The following is a 27,055-nucleotide window of genomic DNA, read 5'->3' on the forward strand; positions in this document are numbered from 1 at the left end:
GTGTACCTTAAATGTCCCTTGCCCAAGCAATTTAAAAAAATGTAACCTTTATTTAACTAGGTAAGTCAGTTAAGGACAAATTCTTATTTACAATGACAGCCTACCCCGGGCCAATCACAGCCGGATGTGATGCAGCCTGGATTCAAATCAGGGACTGCAGCGACGCCTCTTGCACTGAGATGCAGTGCCTTAGACCACTGCACCACTGGGGAGCCCTTAGAACAAGGGAGAGTGATGATCAGAGAGACAAAGTCCTTGGTGGAAATCTTAGAAGTTGAGCTTAAAAACAACCAACTTAAAGCTATGAATGTACCTAGCAAGCTAACGTAGCTAGCTTGCACTCGTGTCAGACAACTAGCTACAGTTACCCATAGCTGGCTAGATCGTTTTTTAGTTTGGTCGTTTATGCCAATACATTTTAGTATTCCTAAAAGCTAGCTACCTTGATTAAATGTGACACTTCGCGGCCACCGGAGTAGGACGCTTAACTACAGTTTGCATTGAATTGTGGGTCATATCAACCATAAGTGAGCTAAATCGAGGGCAGAGGGGGCAAAGTTAGTGAATTGGACCTTCATTTAAGATGGAAATCAAACTGCATCCGGTTTCAACGGGGATTCCCCTAAATGAAAGGGAAGAAATAACTTGTTTGGACTGCAGCATCCGACTTTTATTTTGAAAATTCAGGGGATAGCGAAAGTCGTGGCACAGGATGTTGTCATTTTTTGGTCTGGTTTCTTCCTATTCAGTTCTAGCTAGCTAATGTGTTAATAAAATTAGCTAGACTGTTAGCTTAACTAGATACACATACATTGGTAACATGGATCGGCCAGAAGTAACGTTTTCTTTAGCCTACATAGTATTAGCGTTTTGCTTTGTATTCACACCAAATGAATTTCGATCAGCTGGTTTCACCGTGCAAAATCTGTTTTCAGGATGGCTTGGAAGTGAAGATATTGGTTTCATTCAATATCATGTGAGGAGAACGAGCGTCACTTTACTAGTTCATTCAACTTTGCCACTTGGTAAGTCACTTAGCTAGCAGCTAACTAGCTGCCAGGGGCCTAGTGAAAAATAGCTATTGACATGCAATACCCACATTGATCACTGTCCTGTCAAGTGATCATTCATACTAACTGATTGTATTGTTGTTGTTTTTTACTATAGTATAGCTAGTCTCTTTTATCTGTGATAATTCTGCTTAGCTAGTAGCTAGCGACATCATTCAAACGTCAAGTGTATAGACATTTGAGCAAACTTTCTGTTCCGTATCCAACAGGGTACTACATGGGAATGTGCATAGCTGCTCCAGAAAAGTATCTGGCCTATGTTCACTTAATAAGTGATGGCTGGAGGGCTTTCTTCACATTGTCACTGGCTCTTCAGCTCTTTAGCTGGGTGCTCGTCATCTACTGGTCTCGGCACAAATGGGGAAATCATCCAATATCGCAGAACCTTAAAGCCCATGCATTGCCCCAGTCCGGCTGGGGGGCAGTTGCCTCCTCTGTCAACACAGAATTTCGCCGCATTGACAAGTTTGCAACGGGTGCCCCTGGTGCAAGGGTTCTCATCACTGACACCTGGATCATGAAGGTCACTACCTATTATGTACATATTGCACTGCAGCAAGACACTCACTTGACAGTCACAGACTCAAGGCAACACCAGCTCTCCCCTGACTCAGCCACTCCTGTTCAGATCCTGACACTCCGGGTCGCTAGCATCAACCCCAGCGTCAAGCCCTTTGACATAAGGTACAGTAGCTAACACGAGCTATAGGCTAAGCTATAGGCTAAGCTTGCTGTTGTCTTGTCAGCTCATTTGAGAAGTAAACCGTAAATGCCAACCCCTTTCAAAACCTTAAATAGAACCACCATATTTATTTCCCATTGTAACACCTGTTTAATGCAAATATAGTTTTTCTGATGCATAATGATGTTGTACTATGTATGTGAAATACTCAGTTCTGAATAATGCACCTGCATAGGCTCAATTCAACAGAATATGCAGAACTGCGAGAGAAGCTGCATGCACCAATCAGGAACGCTGCCAACGTGGTCATTCACCAGACTATGAGTGACCTCTTCTTGGAAACATTCAAATCCCAGGTGGAAATGAACCAAGTCTACCAGCTGACAAGCGGACAGGTGCCCCCATGTTATATTGTCTATGGGTGAACCATTTAATGTATTCAACATTAAAGGTAGACTCAGCGATATGATGCAGAAAGTAAACGACACAACGTGAAGTGAACCTGTGCACATACTGTGTGTGGTAGCCTAGTGGTTAGAGCGCTGGGCCAGTTGCCGAAATGTTGCTAGATTGTATCCCCGAGCTGACAAGGTAAACATCTGTTGTTCTGCTCTTGAGCAAGGCAGTTAACCCACTTTTCCTTGGGCGTCAAAGACATGGATGTCGATTAAGGCAGCCCCCCACACCTCTCTGATTCAGAGGGGTTGGGTTAAATGTGGAAGACACATTTCAGTTGAAGGCATTGTTGTACAACTGACTTGGTATCCCCCTTTGACTGTGTGAGCGCAAAGCGCTCACCTCAATCTCCAGTGTTGCTCGTGACAACATAATTTTGCTGAGTCTACCTTTAAATGAATTCTCCCAACATGCTTGATAAATGGTCATGAAAAAATGTGTTCTGCTCAGTGTAGTAGAAACTAGAAATATCATGCCCAATATTTCTCTGCCTCTGTTCTTAGGAGCTGGAGTCCTGCATTGGTTGCATGCAGGTGCCCGCCAACACCAAACTGTTACGGCTATGCCAGGAGGAGGGTGAAGGAGAGTGCCAGCAGTGCTACTGTAGACCCATGTGGTGTCTCACCTGTATGGGCAAATGGTTTGCCAGCCGCCAGGACCAGCAGAAACCTGAGACCTGGTTGGGCAACAGAGTGCCTTGCCCCACTTGTAGGGCCAAGTTCTGCATCCTGGATGTCTGCATTGTCCCCTGATCACTCAATACTGTTTTCCTCTCAGTCAATTCTAAAGATATGCATCTGCTGGTGGTTTGGTGCGATGTGCATCAGATAGCCCTTGTGATTACTTTTCTAATTGTGCCTTGTCTCTATTGCATCATTAGTGCCATTACTCTGCTATGGGAAACCTTGGCATATTCTAGTTTTGTTCTAACTTTGCTCTTCATGATTTTGATTTGATAAAATATTTTTCCCTGCACAATATGGCAACAACATGAACTTTGAGCTTTAAAGCTGGGTAGATTGCTAAGTAGAAGTTAAATTTAGTCTCAGCAAAATGATGTTTCCATGAGCAGCACCGATGATAATTGCGATGAGCGAGATGCAAAACTCGCACAGTATCTGTGCATGTGCACGTGTTCGTGTCACACTGTTAGTGGTAGGTACGAACCAAAACAGCTGAGAAGTTTAGCCTCGTGAGTCAATGCTCGTAGTTGTTGTGGAAATCAACCCACTATGCTGTTTACTTTGTGCACCTACGTCATATCGCTGAGTCACTTGCGCCTAAACGTTTGTCTGCCCCTTGAATTACCTTGTGGTTTTCTACATCTTCCAGTTGATCGTTCTGATGAGACTCAAATGGGGCAAAATGTAGTAGGCTCTGGACAGTGCGGCACAACATATCTTTACTCTGTTTTACTCTCCTTTTCAAGGGTGCTGTAATGGAAACATTTTGTTCATCTTTGTGTTATCAGTCTTTCATCGGTCTGTTATGCAATTAGGGAACTTTGTCAAGTAGGGCTATGAAAATATAATTAATGAAGTAGTCAGTTGATGACATGGGGAAAACTGATGTGGTACATGGTTTTTAAAATTGCCATATACTTAATTTCACAATTATGTTACCTTTATTAAAATATAGCTACCCTCTAATTGGTTTTGTTTGTTGCTGAATGTCCACTGCTTGATACCACATTTCGATGAGGATTTGTCAACAGAAAATTAACTAACCTGACCTGGGAACAAAAAGGTTAAGAATTGTTGTGTGAGAATTGCCACAAAACATGTTTGTAACAATACCGAGAATGGATGAGGAAATTACTTAACTTCATTGATCAGTAGGCCTAGTGATCCACCATGACGGTCTTGGGCGCCTCTTTGTGGCAATCAACAGTAATGGCGCATTCACTGGGAACTTGGGGACAAATCATGACGTCAGGGATATTCAAGTCAGAAAGACGGAGTACTAGAAAGATACCGGAGTTTCCGATTTGGATGAACATTCTAAATTTTCTCAGTTGGTGCTCGTTTTTTTTTTGTTTCTAGTTGTCTTGAACGCACTGAAGTTGTAAGTCACAGATTTCCGAGATCCCAGTTGTTTTGAACGCGGCAACATTCGTTTTTTTTTTATCAACGAAATGTATAAGCAGAACATGTGTTAGCGCCGCGTTTAAAACAATTTTGAACTCGGAAATGTCCGACTTCAGTGCGTTCAAGACAACTGGGAGCTCGATAAAAAAACGAGCTCAAACTGGGAAAATTATTTTTTTAACCATAGAGAATGATAGAGCCCTCTAGCGGACTAAATGCTGTTATCAGCATGGGCAGCGCCATTTGGGGCTTCCACAATTTTAATGTGGTCAACAGGGCGAGACGTCCAACTTCATTGGCTGATCTTTCCTGGTGACCCTGCTGGAGTCATGTCCAATCGGGTCATCAGGAGGGATCAGCCAATCGTACAGAACCTTGTTTCTACTCATTGGCGCTGCCCATGCTGTCCCAGATGCAAAGATGATTCCGCATTCACGTGGTAGTCGGATCTAGAAAACTGAAATGTATGCATAAGTATCTAATTACCAATTAAGTGGGAGTTTCATGTCGAAAATTCTGGTATTTCTGTAGACCTCTAATTTTCTGACCAGAAGGTCACTGACATGATTTGACCCCGTTTTTTCAGAGGTCCCAGTTGTCTTGAATGCATCAATAGACAGTTGGGCCAATGCGGTTTCTGCATTATGATGTATTAACGACACTTCAACATTCTAGCCATGTTATGCCGCGACATTTCCGACGCAGCACGTATATAACTACTACCAGTTAAAACATTTGGAGATTTCGGATTTTCCTAGTATAGCGCATTGACGTGGCGTTAGCTGCACATTAACAGTACATGGGGAATATACAAAATAAAAAAAATGCTATAAAACGGATTGTCTAGAATGAGCATTATGACGCATTTACATGACACTACAACATTCTATGGCAGCCATGTTAGCTCACCATTACACGAGGAATATTTAAACAATGCTATGTAACAGAATGTATAGGGCGCCTCTTTGTATGTTGTATAATATTCTAAAAGTTTGCCTAGCTCCCTAAATATATGCCTCTATTTATTACTAAACCACCACTGTTCCATCTGTGGTTTTGTAAACAAGCGCGTCAAATCCCTCCCCTTCTATCACGTGACAACAACGGGCATGTTCGTTTGTACATGGCACGGTGCCCCGGAACAGCAGAGCTTGCGAAATTAGACAATTCCATTGGTCCTTAACCGATATCTCCATACTCACTGGGCACCGGGCCATGCGAAATGAATTCTTCAATTGTTGACTGACGTCAGGGAAGCGCCATTCCTTAGCTTTGGCGCGTTCACATCAAAATCAAAAGATCTCTGCTTTAAGGGAAGTAGCTACAAGCCCTTCGTTCCTCTGTACGTTTAGAAAAAAAAATGTCTTTTCGCCACAAATCCAGACGCACCAATGCTGAATATAACGGAGATGAAAATAGGTAAGTTGTCATGAGTTTGTAAGTAATTTAGCAACAAAAATCTATTTAAAAATCTATTTTCGCTTTCTCTCGCGCCAGTCTTCTCCCGCGAAATCCGGAATTGTTGCTGGTCTGGTTAGCTAGCTGGCTAATTGTTTCTAGGTACGCTTTTCCAGCTAATGTATGTTTCCTATCGTGTTATAAGTATGTGAGCATTTATTGCATTGCTTGCTTATGCATTCTTGACTAGTTTTGCTACGTACAGTAACGTAGCGTTTGCTAGACACCTAACCTTTATTTTGATCAGGTGTTAGCTAGCTAAGTTTACTGCTGGATAGCTAATCAGCTAACAATAGCTCGCTAACTTGCCTTAACTAGTTACACTAGCTAAATAGAAAGTGCAAATAATTTGTTTATCTAACTAACGTTAGCTAGCCAACCAACTTTATAACAACTAATTTCCCTTAAAATGTAGCTAGCTAATGTAACTGGTTTTAATGCAACAGCTAACTAGCTACTAACGTTAGCTAGCTTGCTAGCTAGCTATAGTAACGTTGGTTGACTAGCAAAACATTTCGCGCTCATGCATCCTATGGCGCCGAAGCAGCTATTGTACTGTGCTTGAAATATCTCATCAATAGTCAACTAGTGTACCTACTAGTGTCTCCACTGAGTCTGTAGTGATTGACAATAATCAACTAAATCAAAGGGAACAAGGCATTTTTAGTACTGTTTTAATGTTAAGTTCTTCGGGAAAATGATGTTCTTGACAATGGCATGATCTTTCAGTCTTGTTGGTCCATATCATTGTTTCTAGGAATAGGGGCCCTTCAAGGTGGTCCAACTGCCGGAAACGGGGAGCTGATGGCAGTATGAGATCAAATGGGGACTTGGACTCAACTGGTACCAGTGATCTGAAGATGAATGCTAACCACAGACCTGTTAGGTAAGATAAGATTCACACTGCTCAGTTATCAAACCAATATTTTAGGTAGATTTTCTGTTGAGCCCTTTTTTGCTTCCCAAATGGCACCCAATTCCCTACATAGTGCACTACTTTGACCAGAGCCCTATGGTTTCTTTATAGTGCACTTTATAGGGACAAGCAATTTGGGATGTAGACCTTGACAACCATAACTTAAGTAGACTGCCCTGTAACACATAAATGAGGGAAGTGTTTGAGAACAATAGCTAGGTTGACAGATGGTTGCTAGATGCAAATGTGCCCCATGTATGTCACCCTGAATAATGCTGTTAAAAACAAACAATTTAAAATGTATGATGTTGTTTAATGTCTTTCACACCATCAGCCATCTCCAACTTAAGGTGTTTTGAGACATCTTCTGGAGAGGAATCTCATAATAACTGTACATTTCATTCCTCTTTCAGTTTTACCACTCCTGAAAGTGAAGGTCCAGTTCCTAGATGTGCGGATTGGGGGAGTGAAGTGGAGACTGACGAAAGGCGCTCAAGTGTCCGTCGGGATATGCAACGGTCAGCAGTCACTGCGGAGTTTCCCATTTTAGTTAAATGTGCTTGTAAAAGCTTTCAATTGCTTATGGTATTGTTTCTTTTAGTTACAGGCGGAGGATACTAACATCAGATTTTGGTCCAAGGGAACGAAAGAACTCTTCTGGGAGGTATGTTTGAAAATGTATGTCTCATACTGTGTTTCGCATGAGCCTGGTCCCAGATTTTTGTGCTCTTGCCAACTCCATTGCTCGCTCGTTGTCAAGCCAAACAAACAATGTGTGTGACAAGGAGTTGGCATGATAGCACAAACAGACTGGCACTCAGGGTACATCCATTCATTGCATTTCATTCATTAATCTGTTTCCTGTCTTCAGCTCAGAGTCCAGAGACTCTCCTGTCCCCGGTGAGGTCATGGAGGAGGATGAGGAAGTCCTGATGAGGAGGCAGAAACAGATCACCTACGGGAAGAACACACTCGCCTACGACAGATACATCAAGGAAGTACCCAAGTGAGTAAAATATTGTTGGTTTTCATTCAGCTACCACCCTAATAGATCAAAGTTAATATTAACCCATTTGTTTTCCATTGTTTTGCCAGGCACTTGAGGCAGCCGGGAGTTCATCCTAAGACTCCCAACAAGTTTAAGAAGTACAGCCGGCGCTCATGGGACCAGCAGATTAAGCTGTGGAAGGTGAAGATTCACGCGTGGGATCCCCCAGCCCTGGAAGGCAGTGAGCTGCAGGCCATGTAAGCCCTTCAAATTATCCTGGCATTTAAAACGATCAAGCAAAAAAAATGTATATATATATATTATGTTTTTATGCCACTGAACTTTATACTCCCTTTGATATAGTCCTTCAATTGTAAGCACAAGTTGTTCTCCTGAAATTGGATTTGGAAAATATGTTAAAGCCATCCTGTAGAAAAAATGTATCTACCTAGTTTCAGGGAAAATCCTTCATGAGAGGACACCTTTGTGCCAGATGGCTTACTCAAACCAAGTTTGTAATACAGTTGTTCTTTGTTTCATGTATCATTTAGAGAGGAGGTTGACTTGGATGATGTCATGGATATTGAGCTGGACTTCCCTGAGCTGGATTCAGACTCGAGCGCACAGCCTCTTAAAGTCAGCAATGCCTCTTCGTCTCAACCGGTATGTTCTTTAACCAGTCTTGGCATGTTTGAAGACAACTATTGGTCCATGTTCAAAAGCAATTTTGGGAAGCACTGTTGGACTCTTATCAAACACAATTGGAGTGACTTTGTGCTGCATTTTTTCAGTATAAAACTAATCTAGATTTTTTTTTTATGTTCTAGGACTCCTGCCAAGGGACTCCCAGCAAGATGATGAAAATAGATGCATCAGTTGATCTTGACATGGCCTAACTGTTGTGCATTGAAAGACAATCCATGGCGATCACCCTAGCAGGAAAAAAATTATTGAATGCTTAATTAAAATTCCAGGATAAATTCATGATTAAATTCAAGTCAGTGACCTGAATTGTATATAGTTACAATTTTCTTATGTTGTGCTGTGGATGCTTGCATTTTATAATTGTTAATGACTTTATGTTAAGAAAATAAATTTATTGTGAGTAGTTGGGAGTGTAAATTTGACTGCGTTTAGACAGGCAGGCCAAATCAGATCTTTTTCTTCTCTATCAGATCAGCTCTGAAAAAGATCTGATGTGGTAGGTAAAAATGACCAATTAGAAAAAAATATCAGAATTTGGCAGCCTGTGTAAATTGTTTTGAAATACAATGTTGTACTATATTTTGAAGGGTTATGTTGGCATTGAGATTTTTATAGGCAGTTTTTAAAAAATAAATGAAGTTATGCGTCAAGGTTATTTTAGTCTATGATCAGTTTTCTGTATATGCATTCTCATTGTTCTGCCTGGCTGTAGCTGCGAAATGTATATGTTCTCAGTTAGTTTTTCATAGTACATTAATGCTTAGTTAATGCTTAGTGATTATTGCAAGCATGAATGAGCAATTGATCTATGTGGACGAGCGTCATAGCTCCGCCCCGTATTAACCATAACAAGGGACGCTCTCTTTTCATTGGCTGTTTGTATCTCATGATGGTTAGCTAGCTTTGAGCTAGCAATGCTATTCGTGGACCAAACCCGCTACTTTCGTGAGCACTAGGATTAAAACTCAAAATAGGATTGGCTAAATTGCTAACAGTTGACTGCTGTAATCCTCACAGCAAGTGGTGATGTGAAACACGGAAGTATTCAAGTACAAATGTGATGTTTGTTTTATTACCTTTAACGGTAGTTAGCAACAATGGATGCTAATTTCTTCAATTTGGCCATCGCTTGCTAACTAGAAAATATTTGCTAGCAAGAGTGGCAAGCAACGTGGAGTAAAAAGCAATGTTGACAAATGAACTTGCCAACGCTAGGTGTCAAGAAGAGGAAGCATAGACTTACTAGCCAGCTAAATGGGGTTCTCTTACTGGGCCTTTACGTCGGATACTGATTTCACAGGTATTGTGTTATTGCCGTTTTATTATGGCAGTAAGTACCCTATACTTTTCAGATGGCCAACGCGTAGCTACCATGTTAGGGAGTGTGGTGGCGACAGCTTGTCAAGGAATACTATCAGAAAACATCAGCAGGCGAGCTTGACCTCGCTAAAGTTTAAGAGCTAGACGTAACCTGAATACGAAATGTAAAGAGGGTGATCATGTTACCTTGAGTAACGTTAAAGCTCAGTGCTGTTTCCTGGAAATGTGTTCATTTATTCTGACTATGAGGGCATTTAATTAATAACGTTGTTTCCAACAGCAATGTGAGCCATTTTGGGAAAGACCCCTGAATGCTGCGTCCTGTTTTGATATGGCTCAGATTTTATGCACCTACCAGGTGACCCAGAATGGGACCGCTCTGGAAATAGAGGGGCAGGGAGGTTTGGACAAGGCAGGAGGTAACCTTCTCTGTTCCCTAACGTCTACACTGACATTGTGATTGTGAATACGTAGTTTATTGTTACTTCGTGTTCTGTTTCAGAATAGGAACACTGTTGCGTGGTTTGATACTACTCTTTGTCTTCATCCAGATAAAACCGAGACATCCCCTGTGAATGAGAACCCAGAACCCTTTTCTTCTGAAGATGAACAGGTAAGTGACTAACATTCTCAATGAAATATTTTGTGGTATGCTTAAGTCAATGTAAAAAACATTAAGTTATGGTTTTATTATTGACCATTCTCTGAACCATCTTATTTCAGAAGAGACTAAATGCTTTGTCAGATGATGACTTTCTTTCAAAGGACAAGCTTGATGGTATGGGCAACACCTCCTTTGTTACTGTTTTGATAGTTAACACCTGAGCTATGTAAATAGAAACAAATTGATAAGAGGACAATGCTGTTTGTGTGGCATTACAGTAGCACTATACTCCTGTCATCTTCAGCTTCTTGGTCCCAGAGTTGCCCCTTCACCAAGTCTCTGCAGAAGGCGGAGGCCCTGCTGAGGACTCGCTTCAACCCCAGCCTGAGGTGGCTACTGAGGCAGAAAAGTGATGATATGTGGGAATTTGAGAACCGGGATACCTTTGTAGCGTGCCAGAACCTCACCTCTCAGTCGTCTAGCAGGCTGCAGCGGCTAGACCAGGGCATGCTGGGTCTCAGTCCACAGTGCCAAGTGTTGCGGGGGCCACGGACAGGCCAGCTGCAGAGTTGCGTCAGGGGCCTCGCTACAGAGGGCAGTTTCTACCACCACCCTCCAGCCGCTACCCTCAGCCATCACTATGGGCAGCTGCAGTACCTACTGGAACAGCGGGCTCAGCTCCTTTTCCTCCATGAGTATGCCCGGCGCACCAGAGTCACCACTGTGTACGTTGACAAACTGACTAGCCTGCTGGAGCGGGAGCTAGGTTTGTTGATGGACAGGAGTCGAGTCTTGGAGCGACCAAACTCTGCCTGGAGCTTTGGGATGGGAGGCCTCTGCCAGGAACTACGTATCCATGTGAGCCATTGGGATGCTCTATGTGCCAAAGCCCAGTCTGACATCTGGCTGAGAACTGTTCTGTTCCAGAGGACAGAGACCCTTGCTGTCATGCGGCGGACACTGAGAGTGCTGGGACTGCAGGCCCTGGTTCTGATGGAACGTTGTATCTATACAGCCCTCTCCGCTCTGGCATCAGCTCAGCTGGCCAGGGTGCCTAGAGATGCCTTAGAAGACCTGCTGGCTGGGGCAGAGGTCTTTAACCAGGTACTGGAGGAGCAGAGAGTCCAGTATAGAGGCTCGCGGTGGAGAACTCAGACCCTGCAGCTGTCTGACTGGCCTGGGCTGTCTAGTAGGCAGCCCACCCGGAGGGATAGCCTTCCTGCACCGTTCCCAGTGGTTGAACTGATGAGGATACTGGCAGAGCACAGGGGGCAGATCGCGGCAGAGCAGCTGTACCAATGGGCTTCCCAACAGAGCTTCCTCCACTCCCAGGCCCTGCACACTGGAGCCCCAGCCCCTACGTGGGAGAAATTAGAACTGTTATTCCCGCTGCTTTCCCCTCTACACCCCTCAGAGCCCAGTCCTGATGGGCTCACACTGGAGAACCTCCCTGGTCCCTCTTCAGATGAATCCAGGTTGGGAAAACCCTGTTCCTGGTCCTCTGATCTCCCCTTTATAGCCTTTATCCGTCAGGACCGAAAGTCTCTAGAGATTCTCTTCCAGGCCCTGGTGTCCTCCACAGACCTGATGGCTCCACACATCCCCAACAGACCCAGGCCGGAGTGTACCAACACCCCAGAACATTCTCCCAGGTGCTTTGAGGGAGAGTCTTCACCCACAGATGAGGCCAGGCAGGAGATAAAGAGACCCAAGTCAGTCCAGTCTTGGGCCTGTGTGGAGCTCTTTGGTCATTACAGGACAATGCTGTGGAGGGAGTTTGGCAAAGCCGTCATTCAGCGCTTCCACCAGCCACCAAAGAGAGACCCTTTGGGCAGTGTTAACCAGTGGAACGACCAGATGGTTTTCCAGCTTGTGATGTGGCTCAACCATGGCTGTAGAGGAGGTAACAAATGCTGCCTGTTTTTAATCAGTTGATGTGTGACTGTGACACTTTCAATAAATAATAGTTGAATGCCTTGCAGAGCTCGTCCCTGAGGAGTGTAGAGGAGTGGTTGATGACTTCATCTTACAGCTCCTGTCCAACACTGCTTTTAGGCACTGGGATGAGGGTCAGTTTCTGTGTTTAAAACATCCTTAATACACTGTAATTTGACATCCATCTGCATCATGTAGTTATAGTAATATAACAACACAATGTTTTTGGTTTCTGTTAAGGTATTGCCTCTAATCTTTGTGTGTGTGTTTCTTTCTCTCTTGCAGTGATGTGTGCGTCACTGGGCTCAGGACTGAAAGATAAATGTCTTCCAGGAGTTGAGCGCGAGAACTGCATGGTGATGACATGTACCATGGAGAGACTCCTGCAGCTGTCCCCTCCACTCCTCACAGTGCTGCAGTGGCTTCAAACTTCAGCCCACCTGGTCCAAGGTAACCCCTATATCAGCCCACCTGGTCCAAGGTAACCCCTATATCAGCCCACCTGGTCCAAGGTAACCCCTATATCAGCCCACCTGGTCCAAGGTAACCCCTATATCAGCCCACCTGGTCCAAGGTAACCCCTATATCAGCCCACCTGGTCCAAGGTAACCCCTATATCAGCCCACCTGGTCCAAGGTAACCCCTATATCAGCCCACCTGGTCCAAGGTAACCCCTATATCAGCCCACCTGGTCCAAGGTAACCCCTATATCAGCCCACCTGGTCCAAGGTAACCCCTATATCAGCCCACCTGGTCCAAGGTACCCCCTATATCAGCCCACCTGGTCCAAGGTACTCCCTATATCAGCCCACCTGGTCCAAGGTAACCCCTATATCAGCCCACCTGGTCCAAGGTACCCCCTATATCAGCCCACCTGGTCCAAGGTACCCCCTATATCAGCCCACCTGGTCCAAGGTACCCCCTATATCAGCCCACCTGGTCCAAGGTACCCCCTATATCAGCCCACCTGGTCCAAGGTACCCCCTATATCAGCCCACCTGGTCCAAGGTAACCCCTATATCAGCCCACCTGGTCCAAGGTACCCCCTATATCAGCCCACCTGGTCCAAGGTACCCCCTATATCAGCCCACCTGGTCCAAGGTAACCCCTATATCAGCCCACCTGGTCCAAGGTACCCCCTATATCAGCCCACCTGGTCCAAGGTACCCCCTATATCAGCCCACCTGGTCCAAGGTAACCCCTATATCAGCCCACCTGGTCCAAGGTAACCCCTATATCAGCCCACCTGGTCCAAGGTAACCCCCATATCCATATGATTTAAACTGCTTATTAATCTGGAAATCACCTCCAAATATCCCTAGGTCATTCTCCTTCTCTACCTCTTAAACATTCTACCAGGCCACACGGTAGTCATCTTGCTTTTCATCCTTCATCAGGTGACAGTAATGCTCGGACTATGAGGTCCCTTCACATAGGATCGCTGAGCAGAGTGGTGGCATCCGTCCGATCCTCTACCTTCTGGGTCATGAGAAAGGCCTACCAGTTCCTTTCCTCCTGGTCCCTCAACAAGTTCCTGCTTGTCACCCTAGGAGACCTCAAGGTGAGGATTCACTCTGACATTCTTCCTATATAGTGCACTACTTTGAACTAGAGCTCTGGTCTAAAGCAGTGCACTATATAGGGAATACGGTGACATTTGGGGGACACATCTTCTATTTCCCTATTGAATGTATGTTGGCCTTGCTTCAGGTGGTCTCCATCTTTCTTCTTGTCTTTAGTGAGCAATCCTATGTTGACATTGAGGGATGCACTTACATAAGTGTGTTCTGTGCTTTAAGGTTCTGAGAGCATCAGTGGTGAGGCTACTGCAGCATGTGGAGGCCCTGAGTGTGAATGAAAATCATCTCCTCAAGCTGCTGGCTGCACAGCTTACTCAGAGTGTCACAGATCTACAGGTGAGGGACAATATAATGGTTGATCTGTCAATTTCTAGACCAATGTTCCACCTGTCATCTCTTATAACCGATTTGAGTTTATTACTCAAATAAACTCAGTTCTATTATGTCTGCATTGTTGAAGGTATTCTCTGAACTGGTGCTCAGAATCTTCTCCAAGGACTGTAAGAGGATGTCTGAGGAGATCTTTTTGCAGACCATGCCCTCAGCAAAGCACTGGAGAGTGAACTATAAAACAGGTAAATTACAGACTGATGGAACTGAAATATCCTATATTCTAAACATAAGAAACATGTCCACTATTTGAGTTTTTTTCTGTTGTACTTTGTGTATGGAGCCAATATAATTGATGCTTGTTTTTTCCTTCATCTTATTGTATCTGTAGAGTTCCCCAGCAGCCCTAGTGATTACGCTACTACTGCAGCTCAGAGTGTAATAGGACAGGTACTGGAGGGGGTGCAGCCCCTGCCTGAGGAGGCTCGGATCCCCGCCCTGACAGAGGCCATGACAGCCTTCATGGAGGCCTGGATGGAGCACATCCTCAAGCAGAAGATCAAGTTCAGGTATGTGTACAGTATTCCCTGATTCTAGATTAGCAAATACAACCGTGCTGAATACCATAGAAATACAATTACTACAATGGGCATAGAATCTCTGACTTGGGAAGCCCATACTAGTGATTCTATTTCTGTGATTATACTGATTATCATTACTGTTATTTCCTAACATGACACTAGTAAGGGGAGTGGTAGACACACCCATTCACCAACCTTTCTGTTCCTCTCTCTCTCTCTCTCTGCAGTATCCAGGGGGCTCTACAGCTGAAGCAAGACTTTGACTTGATCCGAAACCTGATACGCTCTGAGGAATACAGCCTGTCAGAGGAGATCCACCAGAGGCTGCTCTCCCTCCGGGTCTTCCACCAGGTGGACAACGCCATCGTGTGCCTGCTGCAGCAGCCCATGGCCAAGCCCTACATGCCTTCGCGGGGCTGGGAGCCCTTCAGACGCTGCTGTAAGTGTCCACCAGGGGGGGTGCCTTCATCATTGATAACATGATTTTTTGTTGAATCCCACTATAGTGGAATTATAAAAGTAAGCCACACAGGCAAGTCAGACGTACCGCAACACTTTACAGCAATGTATTTGGCCTGTTTCTCCTGTTGACAATCTTGTGATTTCTACCCGTCAGGTCCAAGTAGTGCCAATATGGTGGACCAATCGTCTAGCAGTCTGAATAATTTTGAGAACATGGACCTCCAGTCTGCATGTCAACAGGCCCTGGCCCAGGCAGAGGGCTCTATGAGCCCTGAGCTGCTGGCCTCCACCCCGCAGGAGTCCTACCTGGCCGTGGCACAGCAAGAGTGGCTGGACCTGCGCATACACAATGGAAACCGCTGGAAGCTCCCTGGGCTGCAGTGCCTGACAAGGTCAGAGCCCTAACCCTCAGGTATTCTATGTAGAAACTCATTCCTCCTCCAGTCCAGACACTGGAAATGAACAGCCTTTTGGCCTAAAGGCTGTCCTACAAGGCTGCTCATCTGCAAGCAATTGCTCTTTAAATTAATAAATGTGTTAATGCGCTAGGGCCAGACAGGGCCAGTTTACTAGATTATGAAGTTACTAGGAACATTTGGATGTTACATTTCCTAGGACTTCATCTGAACAAATCAAAGCCATGTCAATAGACTAGTATTGAAGTTATTTATGTTATCATTAACGACAAAAGGTACAAAGCAATAACGTTACTGAAAAGTTTTTGTTTCTTTTCAAAACAACATTTCAAATATTGTGTGTATCCATGGCATGTGCATATAATTTAACATCTTTTTGTAAATCTGTGCTAATGACGTAATGGAAAGTAAAGATTTGTTTTTCATCTCTGGCTCCTGAGGGGTATGTTTTGTTTACTTTTTAACCACAGAAAAGGAAACATCAGGTCATAAAATAGATGATCATGGTTGATCTATAGATAGTAAACCCTCTCATAGTAAGATTACAGAATTATCGACATAATACATTGATGATGATACATTACAATATAGCAACTTCAAGAAGTGCATTTGATGCAAAAAACAATTTCCAGTTGATGAGTTGCAGTAGTGAGAACCTGGGCTACCTGGCACCCATGACTACAATTACAATCAGGGCGACAAGGAGACCACAGGCTAAGATGGTGGCCAAAACTGCCCACACGAAGGTGGATTTGGATTGGTCACACAGGGAGCTCCTCATGGCCTGTCTGGCCCTGCGTGCCCGTGAGCGGTCCTGGGGTGGGTACCTGGCCATGTTAATGCATTCCATGCCCAAGGACTTGATCAGGCACGCCCGGTGGTGGCTGAGCTGGTCGAAGGTGTGTTTCCCGTGGTACCTGCCCATTCCACTTTGACCTGTACGGGGTCAGAGTTCAGAGAGCAGCAAGTGAGGTCATTAGATAAGATAGGATATTAGACTAGGAAAATTCACCAATGTGTTAGCCAAAACTATTAAAATACTTGTTGGTTATCGGTCTTACCTACGCCGCCAAAAGGAAGGGAGTTGAGCACGTAGTGCATTATGACATCATTGACTACCACCCCGCCGCTGCTGGTCTCAGCAATCATTCGCTTTATCACCTCATTGGCAAAAAGAGAAAGAAGAATAATATAGTCTGCGTGATCCTCTACACTCTCCTAATATGGAGTCCTATTGTTTCAACGGTAGTAGCTTACCTTCTTGTCAGAGGAAAAAACATACAGCGCTAAGGGCTTCTCTTTCCCGTTGATGAAGCGAATTGCATCACCCACATCACCAACAGTCACTATGGGCAACAGAGGTCCGAAGATCTCCTCCTGCATAAGTCTGGTGTGAGGAGACACGTCCGTTACCACGGTGGGAGCTGGAGGATCAGATGGGGGGGGGGGGGGGAAGGTCATTGTTATTGACAGATTCACAGGGACGGTACAGTCAGTTACATCGGCACATCACAGCACTGACAAAAGTTCATCCCAGAATTGATTCAATATGGATTTGTATACCCATTGCATAAATAAAAAAGCTTGGCAAGAGTCCAGCCAATCATCTCCCCCATAAGGATTCTCCCTACCAATATAACACTGTGATGGGTCACTCTCTCCCCCTAGTGTCACACTGCATCCCTCCAGCAGACCCATCACTCGACTAAAGTGGCGCAGGTTGATGATGCGACCGTAGTCTGGGGAAGATTTGGGGTCCGGGCCGTAGAACTCCTGGAATTAACAAAAGACGAGGATTAGATGCTGTCTAAAACGAGGATTAGATGCTGTCTAAAACGAGGATTAGATGCTGTCTAAAACAAAGATTAGATGCTGTCTAAAACGAGGATTATATGCTGTCTAAAACGAGGATTAGATGCTGTCTAAATTTAGGATTAGATGCTGTCTAAAACGAGGATTAGATGCTGTCTCAAACCATACAGTGTAATAGACAGATATAGAACCCTGATATATTGTCCATGGTAATAGACTACTCTGCTGTGGGAAGACAGATCTGGAACAGACCTGTAGTGTATTCCGGATGCCCTCCACCACTTTGTTCTGAATGCTGGGCTCACACAGGATGTAGTCAGGGGCAATGCACGTCTGCCCAACGTTGAAAAACTTTCCCCATGTGATTCGGCTATAAAAACAAACACATGACGTATCAAGACATCTCTATATGAGCCATGTGACTATGGATAAAATGGGTTGCTGAGCAACGGTGCAAATAGCTGTTACCGGCAGGCCACGATGAGGTCACAGTCCTTGTCGATGTAACAGGGGCTCTTGCCCCCCAGCTCCAGGGTGACAGGGGTCAGGTGTTTGGCTGCGGCCTCCATCACCACTTTCCCCACTGTGCTGTTCCCAGTGTAGAAGATGTGGTCAAAACGCTGCCTCAGCAACTCCTGGGTCTCTGGAACTCCACCTGTCACCACAGGATATAACTCCTGTCAGGGAAAATAACCCAACATTATAGTGATAGTTTACCCCAAAACCACACATTTAGATGTTTTATTTTATTACTGATACAAGGTTAGCAAAATGTAAGACCTTGTCCAGATATTGAGGGAGCAGTGCTTTGAGGAGACTGGCTGAGTGCTCACTCAACTCAGAGGGTTTCACCACTGCTGCATTCCCTGTAGAGGAAGAATAAACAGTGTGTGAGAGGGTTGCTGAGATAAAGTTAGACAACTAAATATGCATCCATTACAGGATCAATGAGTTAGCCAGGTAACTTGATTAAATATTGGTATATAACCTTTTATTTTTAAAGATAAGCTTGAAATGGACATGGTCTAGTTCACTCAACAACCAAAAAACTTAGATGTGTTATCTTTAATAATGAGCCAGCAAATAAGTGGTTATATCTGGTTGTTTATCAACGTTAGGTGGCTCATAGGTGACTCATTGATCCTGCTTTGTAGTATACCCCTCTGCTCCCCTTGTGGTGGGAACATTTGAAGGAATTTAATTCAACTAGGGCCTGGGGTATATACCAGCTGCAATGAGTGAGGGCCCAGGGGTAGTTCCATGCCCCGATGATGAGCACCACTCCCAGGGGTTCAGGCAGGATGTACACCTGGTCTGTTAAGGTCATGATGTTCTTCTCCACATGGCGAGGGGCAGCCCACTGAGACAGCTTCCCCACCGCCAGGCTGATCTCATTCTCCAGGCCAATCAGCTCGGAGAGGGCTGTGTCATACTGGCTCTGTAAAACGACAGGGCAGTGATGTCTGTCTGTATCGAGGCTAAATGGATCGTTATTATTTACTTATCAACACACTCTGTGCCTAAACATACTGGATTAGTCATTCAAATGTGGTAGGTGGTTGGACTTTACTAATATGGTAAGGGGTATCTCCCTCTTTTCTCCCTCAAAGTTATGAAAACTCAGACATTCACTTGGTTACTTTTATAATTTGTGAAGCATCTATATAGGTCTTATAAATGCATTACGATTTATGAAGGCTTTATTACGTCTAAAAAGCTTGGTGTATATGTATATGCCCTTTGTTGATACATTTGAGTGTACAAAACATTAAGAATACCTGCTCTTTCCATGACATAGACTGACCAGGTGAAAGCTATGATCCCTTATTGATGCCACTTGTTAAATTCACTTCAATCAGTGTATAGGAAATGGAGACAGGTTAAAGAAGGATTTTTTAAGCCTTGAGACAATTGAGACACGGGTTGTATATGTGTGCCATTCCGAGGGTGAATGGGCAAAACAAAATCATTAAGTGCCATTGAACGGGTTATGGTAGTAGGTGCCAAGCACACCGTTTTGGTCAAGTACTGCAACGCTGCTGGGTTTTTCACACTCAACAGTTTCCCGTGTGTATGAAGAATGGTCCACCACCCAAAGGACATTGAGCCAACTTGGCACAACTGTAGGAAGCATTGGAGTCAACATGGGCCAGCATCCCTATGGAATGCTTTTGACACCTTGCAATTCAATATTAGGAAGGTGTTCTTAATGTTTTGTACACTCAGTGTATGTCTATTTATCAACAACAACAAAAAATCAATGACTTTCAAACTCACCCTGTTGAGATCCTGCTTGAGCGCTATGGCAATCTCTCCTTGTCTTTCTGTGATCAGCCTCTGAAGGGACTTTAACTGTTGAACTCTGAACTTCAGGGGCTGGGACCTCCCTGTGAGAAAAGCGTCCCTGGCAAAGTCCACAGTCTGCTTCTCCATGTCTACGACTATCTATCACAAACACACCTGTAGCCTGCAACCATAATCACAATGAGAAAGACGCTAAAATATACACACCCACAGCAGTAGACCTAATCGTTTCAGTTTGAAAATGTACTAAAATATACACACCTACAGCAGTAGACCTAATCATTTCAGTTTGAAAATGTACTAAAATATACACACCTACAGCAGTAGACCTAATCATTTCAGTTTGAAAATGTACTAAAATATACACACCTACAGCAGTAGACCTAATCGTTTCAGTTTGAAAATGTACTAAAATATACACACCTACAGCAGTAGACCTAATCATTTCAGTTTGAAAATGTACTAAAATATACACACCTACAGCAGTAGACCTAATCATTTCAGTTTGAAAATGTACTAAAATATACACACCTACAGCAGTAGACCTAATCCTTTCAGTTTGAAAATGTACTAAAATATACTACATTTACTGTGATATGCCTGACCAACTAATCAAATCGAACTTTATTAAAAGTGCATTTCAACATCATAATAATGCTATTTTTCTGATAGGCAGAGGATTGAAAATTGAGCATAACATAGGGTAAAGTGCAATACTTACATGTGAATGAAAGCAGTAGCCTACACAAATCCTAATGTTGCCTGTCACCAACACCCATAAATATAGAGATGGTCTGTACATAAAAAAAAAAATCCTAAATCTATTCACTGTTCGTTAAGTACTATAAGGGTTGCTGCATATCTATTGAGAGGAAGTTGTTATATAGGCTACCCAGGGTCATATAAAATCATGACTTAGTTCTAGTGAATATTAAATGAAATTGTATTAGTCACATGCGCTGAATACAACAGTAAAATGTTTACTTACAAGCCCCTAACCAACAATGCCGTTAAAAAAAAATAGGGATAAGAAATAAAAGTATCAAGTAATTAAAGAGCAGCAGTAAAATAACAATAGCGAGACTATATACAGCTGGGTACCTTTACGGAGTCAATGTGCGGGGGCACCGGTTAGTTGAGGTAATATGTGAGTCACAAAAGAGCAGACCTCTACTGAAGCCTCGGGCTCACCGGACACTGACTGATCCCCCCGACCTAGCCAAGGTAATGGCGACGATCATTAAGTCTGAACAGACTGTGCTGGCTAAGGTGGAGTCACTATCCACTGACCTATCCGCACAAATAGCCATTCTCGCCACCGAGGTCAACACAACGATGGACTCTGTTAAAGACGACTTGGTGAAACATGACACCTGTCTGAATAGCTTGGAAGGAGGTGCAAATACTTACTTCGACAAAGTGGTGACACTGGAAGAGCACTGGCTGCCTTAAGCAATCTTTGGGAGGTCCAACTCATTCCGTTGCATATTTGCTGACAGTACATTTAGTTCTGATTAATTTCCAGAAAATTATATATAGTCCATCCCTGCTTCCGTGAAGTCTTATCACTTATGCAGATTCTTATTAACCAGGGGATGGGGAAGGAACACATCATTTCACTTTTCAACAGTCATTTGTTCATTTACAAGACGTGTGTGAAGATACATTTTTTTATTTAAATGTTAATTCATTAACTTTTATTTTATTTTACTCTTGAAAACCTTAATTGCACAATATCAAAACACCCTGTACTGTATGAGGTTTGTGATTGGACTTTGCTACAAATATGGAAAAGTTATAAAAAATTATGACCAAGTTCTAGTGTATAATAACCTGACACTTCTACAGAAGCTTCTTCCTGATACCTACCTCACTGACGTAACTTTGGGTGTCACCATGGACAATTGCCAGTTCTTTTAATCACTTGAGATATCAGAGGCAGCCTGTTAGTTTAATCATTACCTTAGCTCTCTAACAATTCGCACGTGCCATTCGGGGCATCAGTACCACTAGAAGAATCTGGCCTTGCTGGACAATCCCAACATCATCACAGGAACCAGTGCTGGTCCACGGACCAGAGGTTGAGAAAATCTGAGCTAGACTTTCTGTAGTCTCTTCAAAGCAGCTGTGAAGAGACTAGACTGGCTGTCTTAAGCAATCTTTGGGAGGTCCAACTCATTCCGTTGCATATTTGCTGACAGTACATTTGGTTCTGATTTATTGACAGAAAATTCTATATAGTCCCATCCCTGCTTCCATCAAATCAAATGTATTTATTAAGCCCTTCTTACATCAGCTGATGTCACAAAGTGCTGTACCGAAACCCAGCCTAAAACTCCAAACAGCAAACAATGCAGGTGTAGAAGCATTAACATTGCTTCCATGAAGTCTTATCACTTCTGCAGACTCAGATTAAGCAGGGGAGGGGCAAGGAGGCAATATTTATTAATTGGTGTTCTAGTCCAACATACCACGGTAAATTTGTTTTCAGTTTGGATATTGGTTTGATATTTGGAGTTTGCTAATCAATACCTCTTCGACAGAAGGTCCTAGGATGATTAGGGTGATATATCTAGAATAAGATGATGCTAGAGAGCAAGGTACAGCCTTTTTTTCCTTCTCTGTTCCGTTTTCAAAAAGTGACTTTATATTGGTTTCAATGGGAGAATATTATGCATGGGCAGCTAAGGGACTGTCTTAAAAGTGCAATCAGCCAAACCTGGTGTTTACAGAAAAACTTCTTCTTTTTTTTGTCTCAATTAATCGATCTAGAGATCTTAAAACAACTTTATGTTTTTCCCCACAACAATTCCATTTAAACATGTTAACCTGTTTATATTTCATGGATTTTATATGAAAATATGAACTCAAAAAGCATAAATGGGAAGTGGCGCTGGTAAGCAGCAACATGTGAAGGTGCGTTTTCTTGGTGCTCCTGTCCAGGGCGAACAATTTACTATTAATACTTGACCAACATCTCCCCTACCGTGTTAATTTTGTAATATTTAATTTGGAATCAAATCCAATTTACTAATTTGGCAATATTTTTTGACATTTTTGTCCTTTTCATTGTGAAATGTCGAAACAACCACGGCCACGAGTTACAAAAGATCAGGCCTCTACTGAAGCCTCGGGCTCACCGGACACTGACTCTGATCCCCCCGACCTAGCCAAGGTAATGGCGGCAATCATTAAGTCTGAACAGACTGTGCTGGCTAAGGTGGAGTCACTATCCACTGACCTATCCGCACAAATAGCCATTCTCGCCACCGAGGTCAACACAAAGATGGACTCTGTTAAAGACGACTTGGTGAAACATGACACCTGTCTGAATAGCTTGGAAGGAGGTGCAAATACTTACTTCGACAAAGTGGTGACACTGGAAGAGCAAAGCACCCGGACTGGCTGCCTTAAGCAATCTTTGGGAGGTCCAACTCATTCCGTTGCATATTTGCTGACAGTACATTTAGTTCTGATTCATTTCTAGAAAATTATATATAGTCCATCCCTGCTTCCGTGAAGTCTTATCACTTATGCAGATTCTTATTAACCAGGGGAGGGGGAAGGAACACATCATTTCACTTTTCAACAGTCATTTGTTCATGTACAAGACTTATTTGAAGACGCATTTTTTATTTAAATGTTAATTCCTTAACTTTTATTTTATTTCACTTTTGAAAACCTTAATTGCAAAATATCAAAACACCCTGTACTGTATGAGGTGAACATGCTACGTGATTGAACTTTACTATAAATATGGCAAAGTTTTAAAAATAATGACCAAGTTCTAGTGTATAATAACCTGACACTTCTACAGAAGCTTCTTCCTGATACCTACCTCACTGACGTAACTTTGGGTGTCACCATGGACAATTGCCAGTTCTTTTAATCACTTGAGATATCAGAGGCAGCCTGTTAGTTTAATCATTACCTTAGCTCTCTAAGAATTTGCACGTGCCATTGGGGGCATCAGTACCACTATAAGAATCTGGCCTTGCTGGACAATCCCAACATCATCACAGGAACCAGTGCTGGTCCACGGACCAGAGGTTGAGAAATTCTGAGCTAGACTTTCTGTAGTCTCTTCAAAGCAGCTGTGAAGAGACTAGACTGGCTGCCTTAAGCAATCTTTGGGAGGTCCAACTCATTCCGTTGCATATTTGCTGACAGTACATTTGGTTCTGATTTATTGACAGAAAATTCTATATAGTCCCATCCCTACTTCCATCAAATCAAATGTATTTATTAAGCCCTTCTTACATCAGCTGATGTCACAAAGTGCTGTACCGAAACCCAGCCTAAAACTCCAAACAGCAAACAATGCAGGTGTAGAAGCATTAACATTGCTTCCATGAAGTCTTATCACTTCTGCAGACTCAGATTAAGCAGGGGAGGGGCAAGGAAGCAATCTTTATTAATTGGTGTTCTAGTCCAACATACCACGGTAAATTTGTTTTCAGTTTGGATATTGGTTTGATATTTGGAGTTTGCTAATCAATACCTCTTTGACAGAAGGTCCTAGGATGATTAGGGTGATATATCTAGAATCAGATGATGCTAGAGAGCAAGGTACAGCCTTTTTTCCCTTCTCTGTTCCATTTTCAAAAAGTGACTTTATATTGGTTTCAATGGGAGAATATTATGCATGGGCAGCTAAGGGACTGTCTTAAAAGTGCAATCAGCCAAACCTGGTGTTTACAGAAAAACTATTTTTTTTTGTCTCAATTAAATGATCTAGAGATCTTAAAACAACTTTGCTTTTCCCCACAACAATTCCATTTAAACCTGTTAACCTGTTTATATTTCATGGATTTTATATGAAAATATGAACTCAAAAAGCATAAATGGGAAGCGGTGCTGGTGAGCAGCAACATGTGAAGATGCGTTTTCTCAGTGCTCCTGTCCAGGGTGAACAATTTACTATTAATACTTGACCAACATCTCCCCTCCCATGTTAATTTTGTAACATTTAATTTGGAATCAAACCCAATTGACTAATTTGGCAATTTTTTCTGACATTTTTGGCCTTTTCATTGTGAAATGTCGAAACAACCACGGCCACGAGTCACAAAAGAGCAGGCCTCTACTGAAGCCTCGGGCTCACTGGACACTGACTCTGATCCCCCCCGACCTAGCCAAGGTAATGGCGGCGATCATTAAGTCTGAACAGACTGTGCTAGCTAAGTCACTATCCACTGACCTATGACAGCGCCTGGGGAACGGTCGCATTTTTGGCCTGAGAGAGGAACTCGAGACCGTAAGCGGATTGCAGCTCTCCATACCCTCTCCATAGCTAAATTGCAAAAGGAAATTCCAGACCTTGATTACACCCCCACCCTTGACCGTGCGCACAGAAGCCTACAGTCTGCACTGAAGAATGGGGAGCTGCCCAGACCCATCGTAGTTAAATTCCACTACCTTCAGAAGGAGGATGTCTTCCGAGTGGCTCCCATCTCCTAACTACTAAGCCATACTATAAAGCTAACAGAAATATTGCTAGCGATTGCCAAGAAATGTATTGCCTTGAAATGGAAATTGGATTCCTCCCTGCCAGTTGCAATGTGGCTATCGGAAGTTAATAGTTGTATCCCTTTGGAGAAAATCACTTACTGCTTGAGGAATAAGTTAAAGACATTTTACAGAATTTGGCAACCTTTTATTGACTATATGGAGAATCTCCCCCCACATCTCATTGATTGAATCTATATATAATCCTCACATAATGTTTCACACGTAATGTATAATATGTAGCCTATGGCAGGTGATCCAATGTCTCGTTATTATTATTTTTCTTAGTGTATGTTTGTATATATAATTATCATTTTTTTTTTTATTTTTTTTTTTATGCTCGTCTGTTACTGCCACTTTGTCCTATCGTTGTCTAATATCTTTTCACTTTTGTTTTGAATGTTCTTAATTGGAAAATGCAAAAAAATAAAAAGAAAGAAAGAACTAAAGCAGGAAGTACCTGTGACCCACTCAATACGGAAGTGGTCAGATGACACGGATGCTACGCTACAGGACTGTTTTGCTAGCACAGACTGGAATATGTTCCGTGATTCATCCAATGTCATTGAGGAGTATATCACCTCATTCATCGGCTTCATTAATAAGTGCATCGACGACGTCGTCCCCACAGTGACTGTACGTACATATCCTAACCAGAAGCCATGGATTGCAGGCAACATCCGCATCGAGCTAAAGGCTAGAGCTGCCGCTTTCAAGGAGCGGGACACTAATCCGTACACTTATAAGAAATCCCGCTATGGCCTCAGACAAACCATCAAACAAGCAAAGTGTCAATACAGGGTTAAGATTGAATCCTACTACACCGGCTCTGACGCTCGTCGGATGTGGCAGGGCTCGAATACTATTACGGGCAACAAAGGGAAACCCAGACGCCCAGTGATGCGAGCCTACCAGATGAGCTAAATGCCTTTTATGCTTGCCTACACTGAAGGCAAGTGTCATGTCTTTGGCTATGCCGGATTAAGTGATATGACATGCTATTCTATAAAATAATTTCTCCGTAATTAATATTACCTGATTGAGCTAATCATGTAAATGTAATTAACTAGAGAGTCGGGGCACCACAAAGGAATATTTATAGAGCTGTTATCTTCCGAATAAATTCTTAAAGACCTAGTAATATCTTACATCAATAGCAGTCAATATTAATCGTCATCTTAATTCAGTCTCATCTGAAAGTTGTAAATTCTTGGTTATCTGCACGTATCCTGGCTCACAAGTTGAATCAGCAATACACATTTGGGTTTAATTATTTATTTACTAAATACCTAACTAATCACACAGAATTACGTATACATATAATAAAATCAAAACTTGATTACAAATTACGTCATAAAGGAAAACGTCCCTAGCGGGCGGAACAGATATGACAGCTTGTTACACAAAAGAAAAGGGGCTGGGTTTGAGTGAAAGAGCGGGAAGACTGAGGAACAAAGGGCAAAGCTGTGCTATCGTAAATACAGTATCTTATGCATTCTAAATTACCGCCCATTTGGAAAAGGAAAATGCAATAAATATTTACTCTGAGCTGTGCTTCGGTAGCTTGGTGGTAGATGGAAGGCCGTGTTGCCCAACCGAGTCCTTTGTCCTTTGAAGAATGTCTCTGCTGGTAAATTGGATACATTGTAGTAACGTTGTTGTGTGCTAGACGGAATACTCTGTCTGTTCCTTCCTAACCTGCGTTTGCAGCTGCTGTTGCTAACTCAACGGCTAGGCGGTATCACTTCTGTAGTGAATAAGAGTTCAAAAGTCATACCATTCGCAACCAAAGCTCACGCTGATGTTGGCTTCGTTCTGTAGTTATTATCTGAACCATTCTG

General features: G+C 43.1%; 4 protein-coding genes across 7 annotated transcripts; 3 read left to right on the plus strand and 1 right to left on the minus strand.

Annotated features, from left to right (window-relative positions):
* Positions 1-164: 164 nt before the first annotated feature.
* Positions 165-3,857, plus strand: tmem129 (transmembrane protein 129, E3 ubiquitin protein ligase). 3 transcript variants are annotated; one of them, XM_036970553.1, is made up of 5 exons: positions 165-273; positions 936-1,025; positions 1,280-1,754; positions 1,988-2,147; positions 2,712-3,857. In XM_036970553.1, the coding sequence occupies exons 1-5, from the start codon at positions 180-182 to the stop codon at positions 2,958-2,960; spliced, it is 1,068 nt and encodes a 355-aa protein (XP_036826448.1). In that variant the 5' UTR covers positions 165-179; the 3' UTR covers positions 2,961-3,857. The 3 variants fall into 3 exon arrangements, with proteins under 3 accessions (XP_036826448.1, XP_036826449.1, XP_021439218.1); XM_036970554.1 differs by lacking the exon at positions 165-273 and adding an exon at positions 309-728; XM_021583543.2 differs by lacking the exon at positions 165-273 and having other exon boundaries at positions 314-1,025.
* A 1,542-nt stretch (positions 3,858-5,399) lies between these two features.
* LOC110504743 (stem-loop binding protein) lies at positions 5,400-9,012 on the plus strand. Of its 2 annotated transcripts, none has more exons than XM_021583544.2 (8): positions 5,400-5,714; positions 6,511-6,639; positions 7,083-7,187; positions 7,271-7,333; positions 7,541-7,675; positions 7,765-7,914; positions 8,209-8,320; positions 8,485-9,012. In XM_021583544.2, exons 1-8 carry the CDS (start codon positions 5,656-5,658, stop codon positions 8,551-8,553), a joined length of 822 nt encoding a protein of 273 aa, XP_021439219.1. In that variant the 5' UTR covers positions 5,400-5,655; the 3' UTR covers positions 8,554-9,012. The 2 variants fall into 2 exon arrangements, with proteins under 2 accessions (XP_021439219.1, XP_021439220.1); XM_021583545.2 differs by having other exon boundaries at positions 7,277-7,333.
* Positions 9,013-9,256: 244 nt separating this feature from the next.
* Positions 9,257-16,021, plus strand: ccdc142 (coiled-coil domain containing 142). Its single transcript, XM_036970552.1, has 13 exons — positions 9,257-9,662; positions 9,963-10,101; positions 10,234-10,295; positions 10,406-10,460; positions 10,591-12,189; positions 12,269-12,355; positions 12,507-12,671; positions 13,619-13,782; positions 14,021-14,137; positions 14,262-14,376; positions 14,523-14,700; positions 14,940-15,151; positions 15,329-16,021. Exons 2-13 carry the CDS (start codon positions 10,014-10,016, stop codon positions 15,577-15,579), a joined length of 3,093 nt encoding a protein of 1,030 aa, XP_036826447.1. The 5' UTR covers positions 9,257-9,662; positions 9,963-10,013; the 3' UTR covers positions 15,580-16,021.
* LOC110504740 (aldehyde dehydrogenase family 3 member A2) lies at positions 16,002-18,655 on the minus strand. Its single transcript, XM_036970555.1, has 8 exons — positions 18,629-18,655; positions 18,183-18,268; positions 17,871-18,079; positions 17,655-17,772; positions 17,222-17,363; positions 16,848-17,014; positions 16,652-16,751; positions 16,002-16,526 (listed from the first exon to the last, which is right to left on the minus strand). The coding sequence occupies exons 3-8, from the start codon at positions 17,969-17,971 to the stop codon at positions 16,252-16,254; spliced, it is 903 nt and encodes a 300-aa protein (XP_036826450.1). The 5' UTR covers positions 17,972-18,079; positions 18,183-18,268; positions 18,629-18,655; the 3' UTR covers positions 16,002-16,251.
* Positions 18,656-27,055: the final 8,400 nt, after the last annotated feature.

The sequence above is a fragment of the Oncorhynchus mykiss genome, chromosome 31 (assembly GCF_013265735.2).
Source record: "Oncorhynchus mykiss isolate Arlee chromosome 31, USDA_OmykA_1.1, whole genome shotgun sequence".
In the NCBI taxonomy this organism is placed as follows: Eukaryota; Metazoa; Chordata; class Actinopteri; order Salmoniformes; family Salmonidae; genus Oncorhynchus; species Oncorhynchus mykiss.

What these genes read in the sequence shown, in the direction of transcription:
- tmem129 (XM_021583543.2), top strand. Translation starts at nt 821, where the DNA reads ATGGATCGGCCAGAAGTAACGTTTTCTTTAGCCTACATAGTATTAGCG. An exon ending in GTCAAGCCCTTTGACATAAG is followed by an intron (nt 1,755 to 1,987) that starts GTACAGTAGCTA and finishes GCACCTGCATAG; the next exon opens with GCTCAATTCAACAGAATATG. An exon ending in ACCAGCTGACAAGCGGACAG is followed by an intron (nt 2,148 to 2,711) that starts GTGCCCCCATGT and finishes CTCTGTTCTTAG; the next exon opens with GAGCTGGAGTCCTGCATTGG.
- LOC110504740 (XM_036970555.1), bottom strand. Translation starts at nt 17,971, where the DNA reads ATGGAGGCCGCAGCCAAACACCTGACCCCTGTCACCCTGGAGCTGGGG. An exon ending in GACCTCATCGTGGCCTGCCG is followed by an intron (nt 17,773 to 17,870) that starts GTAACAGCTATT and finishes TTGTTTTTATAG; the next exon opens with CCGAATCACATGGGGAAAGT. An exon ending in CCTTCCTTTTGGCGGCGTAG is followed by an intron (nt 16,527 to 16,651) that starts GTAAGACCGATA and finishes GACCCCGTACAG; the next exon opens with GTCAAAGTGGAATGGGCAGG.
- LOC110504743 (XM_021583544.2), top strand. Translation starts at nt 5,656, where the DNA reads ATGTCTTTTCGCCACAAATCCAGACGCACCAATGCTGAATATAACGGA. An exon ending in CGAAAGAACTCTTCTGGGAG is followed by an intron (nt 7,334 to 7,540) that starts GTATGTTTGAAA and finishes TCCTGTCTTCAG; the next exon opens with CTCAGAGTCCAGAGACTCTC. An exon ending in TACATCAAGGAAGTACCCAA is followed by an intron (nt 7,676 to 7,764) that starts GTGAGTAAAATA and finishes TTGTTTTGCCAG; the next exon opens with GCACTTGAGGCAGCCGGGAG.
- ccdc142 (XM_036970552.1), top strand. Translation starts at nt 10,014, where the DNA reads ATGGCTCAGATTTTATGCACCTACCAGGTGACCCAGAATGGGACCGCT. An exon ending in CAACCATGGCTGTAGAGGAG is followed by an intron (nt 12,190 to 12,268) that starts GTAACAAATGCT and finishes AATGCCTTGCAG; the next exon opens with AGCTCGTCCCTGAGGAGTGT. An exon ending in TTTTAGGCACTGGGATGAGG is followed by an intron (nt 12,356 to 12,506) that starts GTCAGTTTCTGT and finishes TCTCTCTTGCAG; the next exon opens with TGATGTGTGCGTCACTGGGC.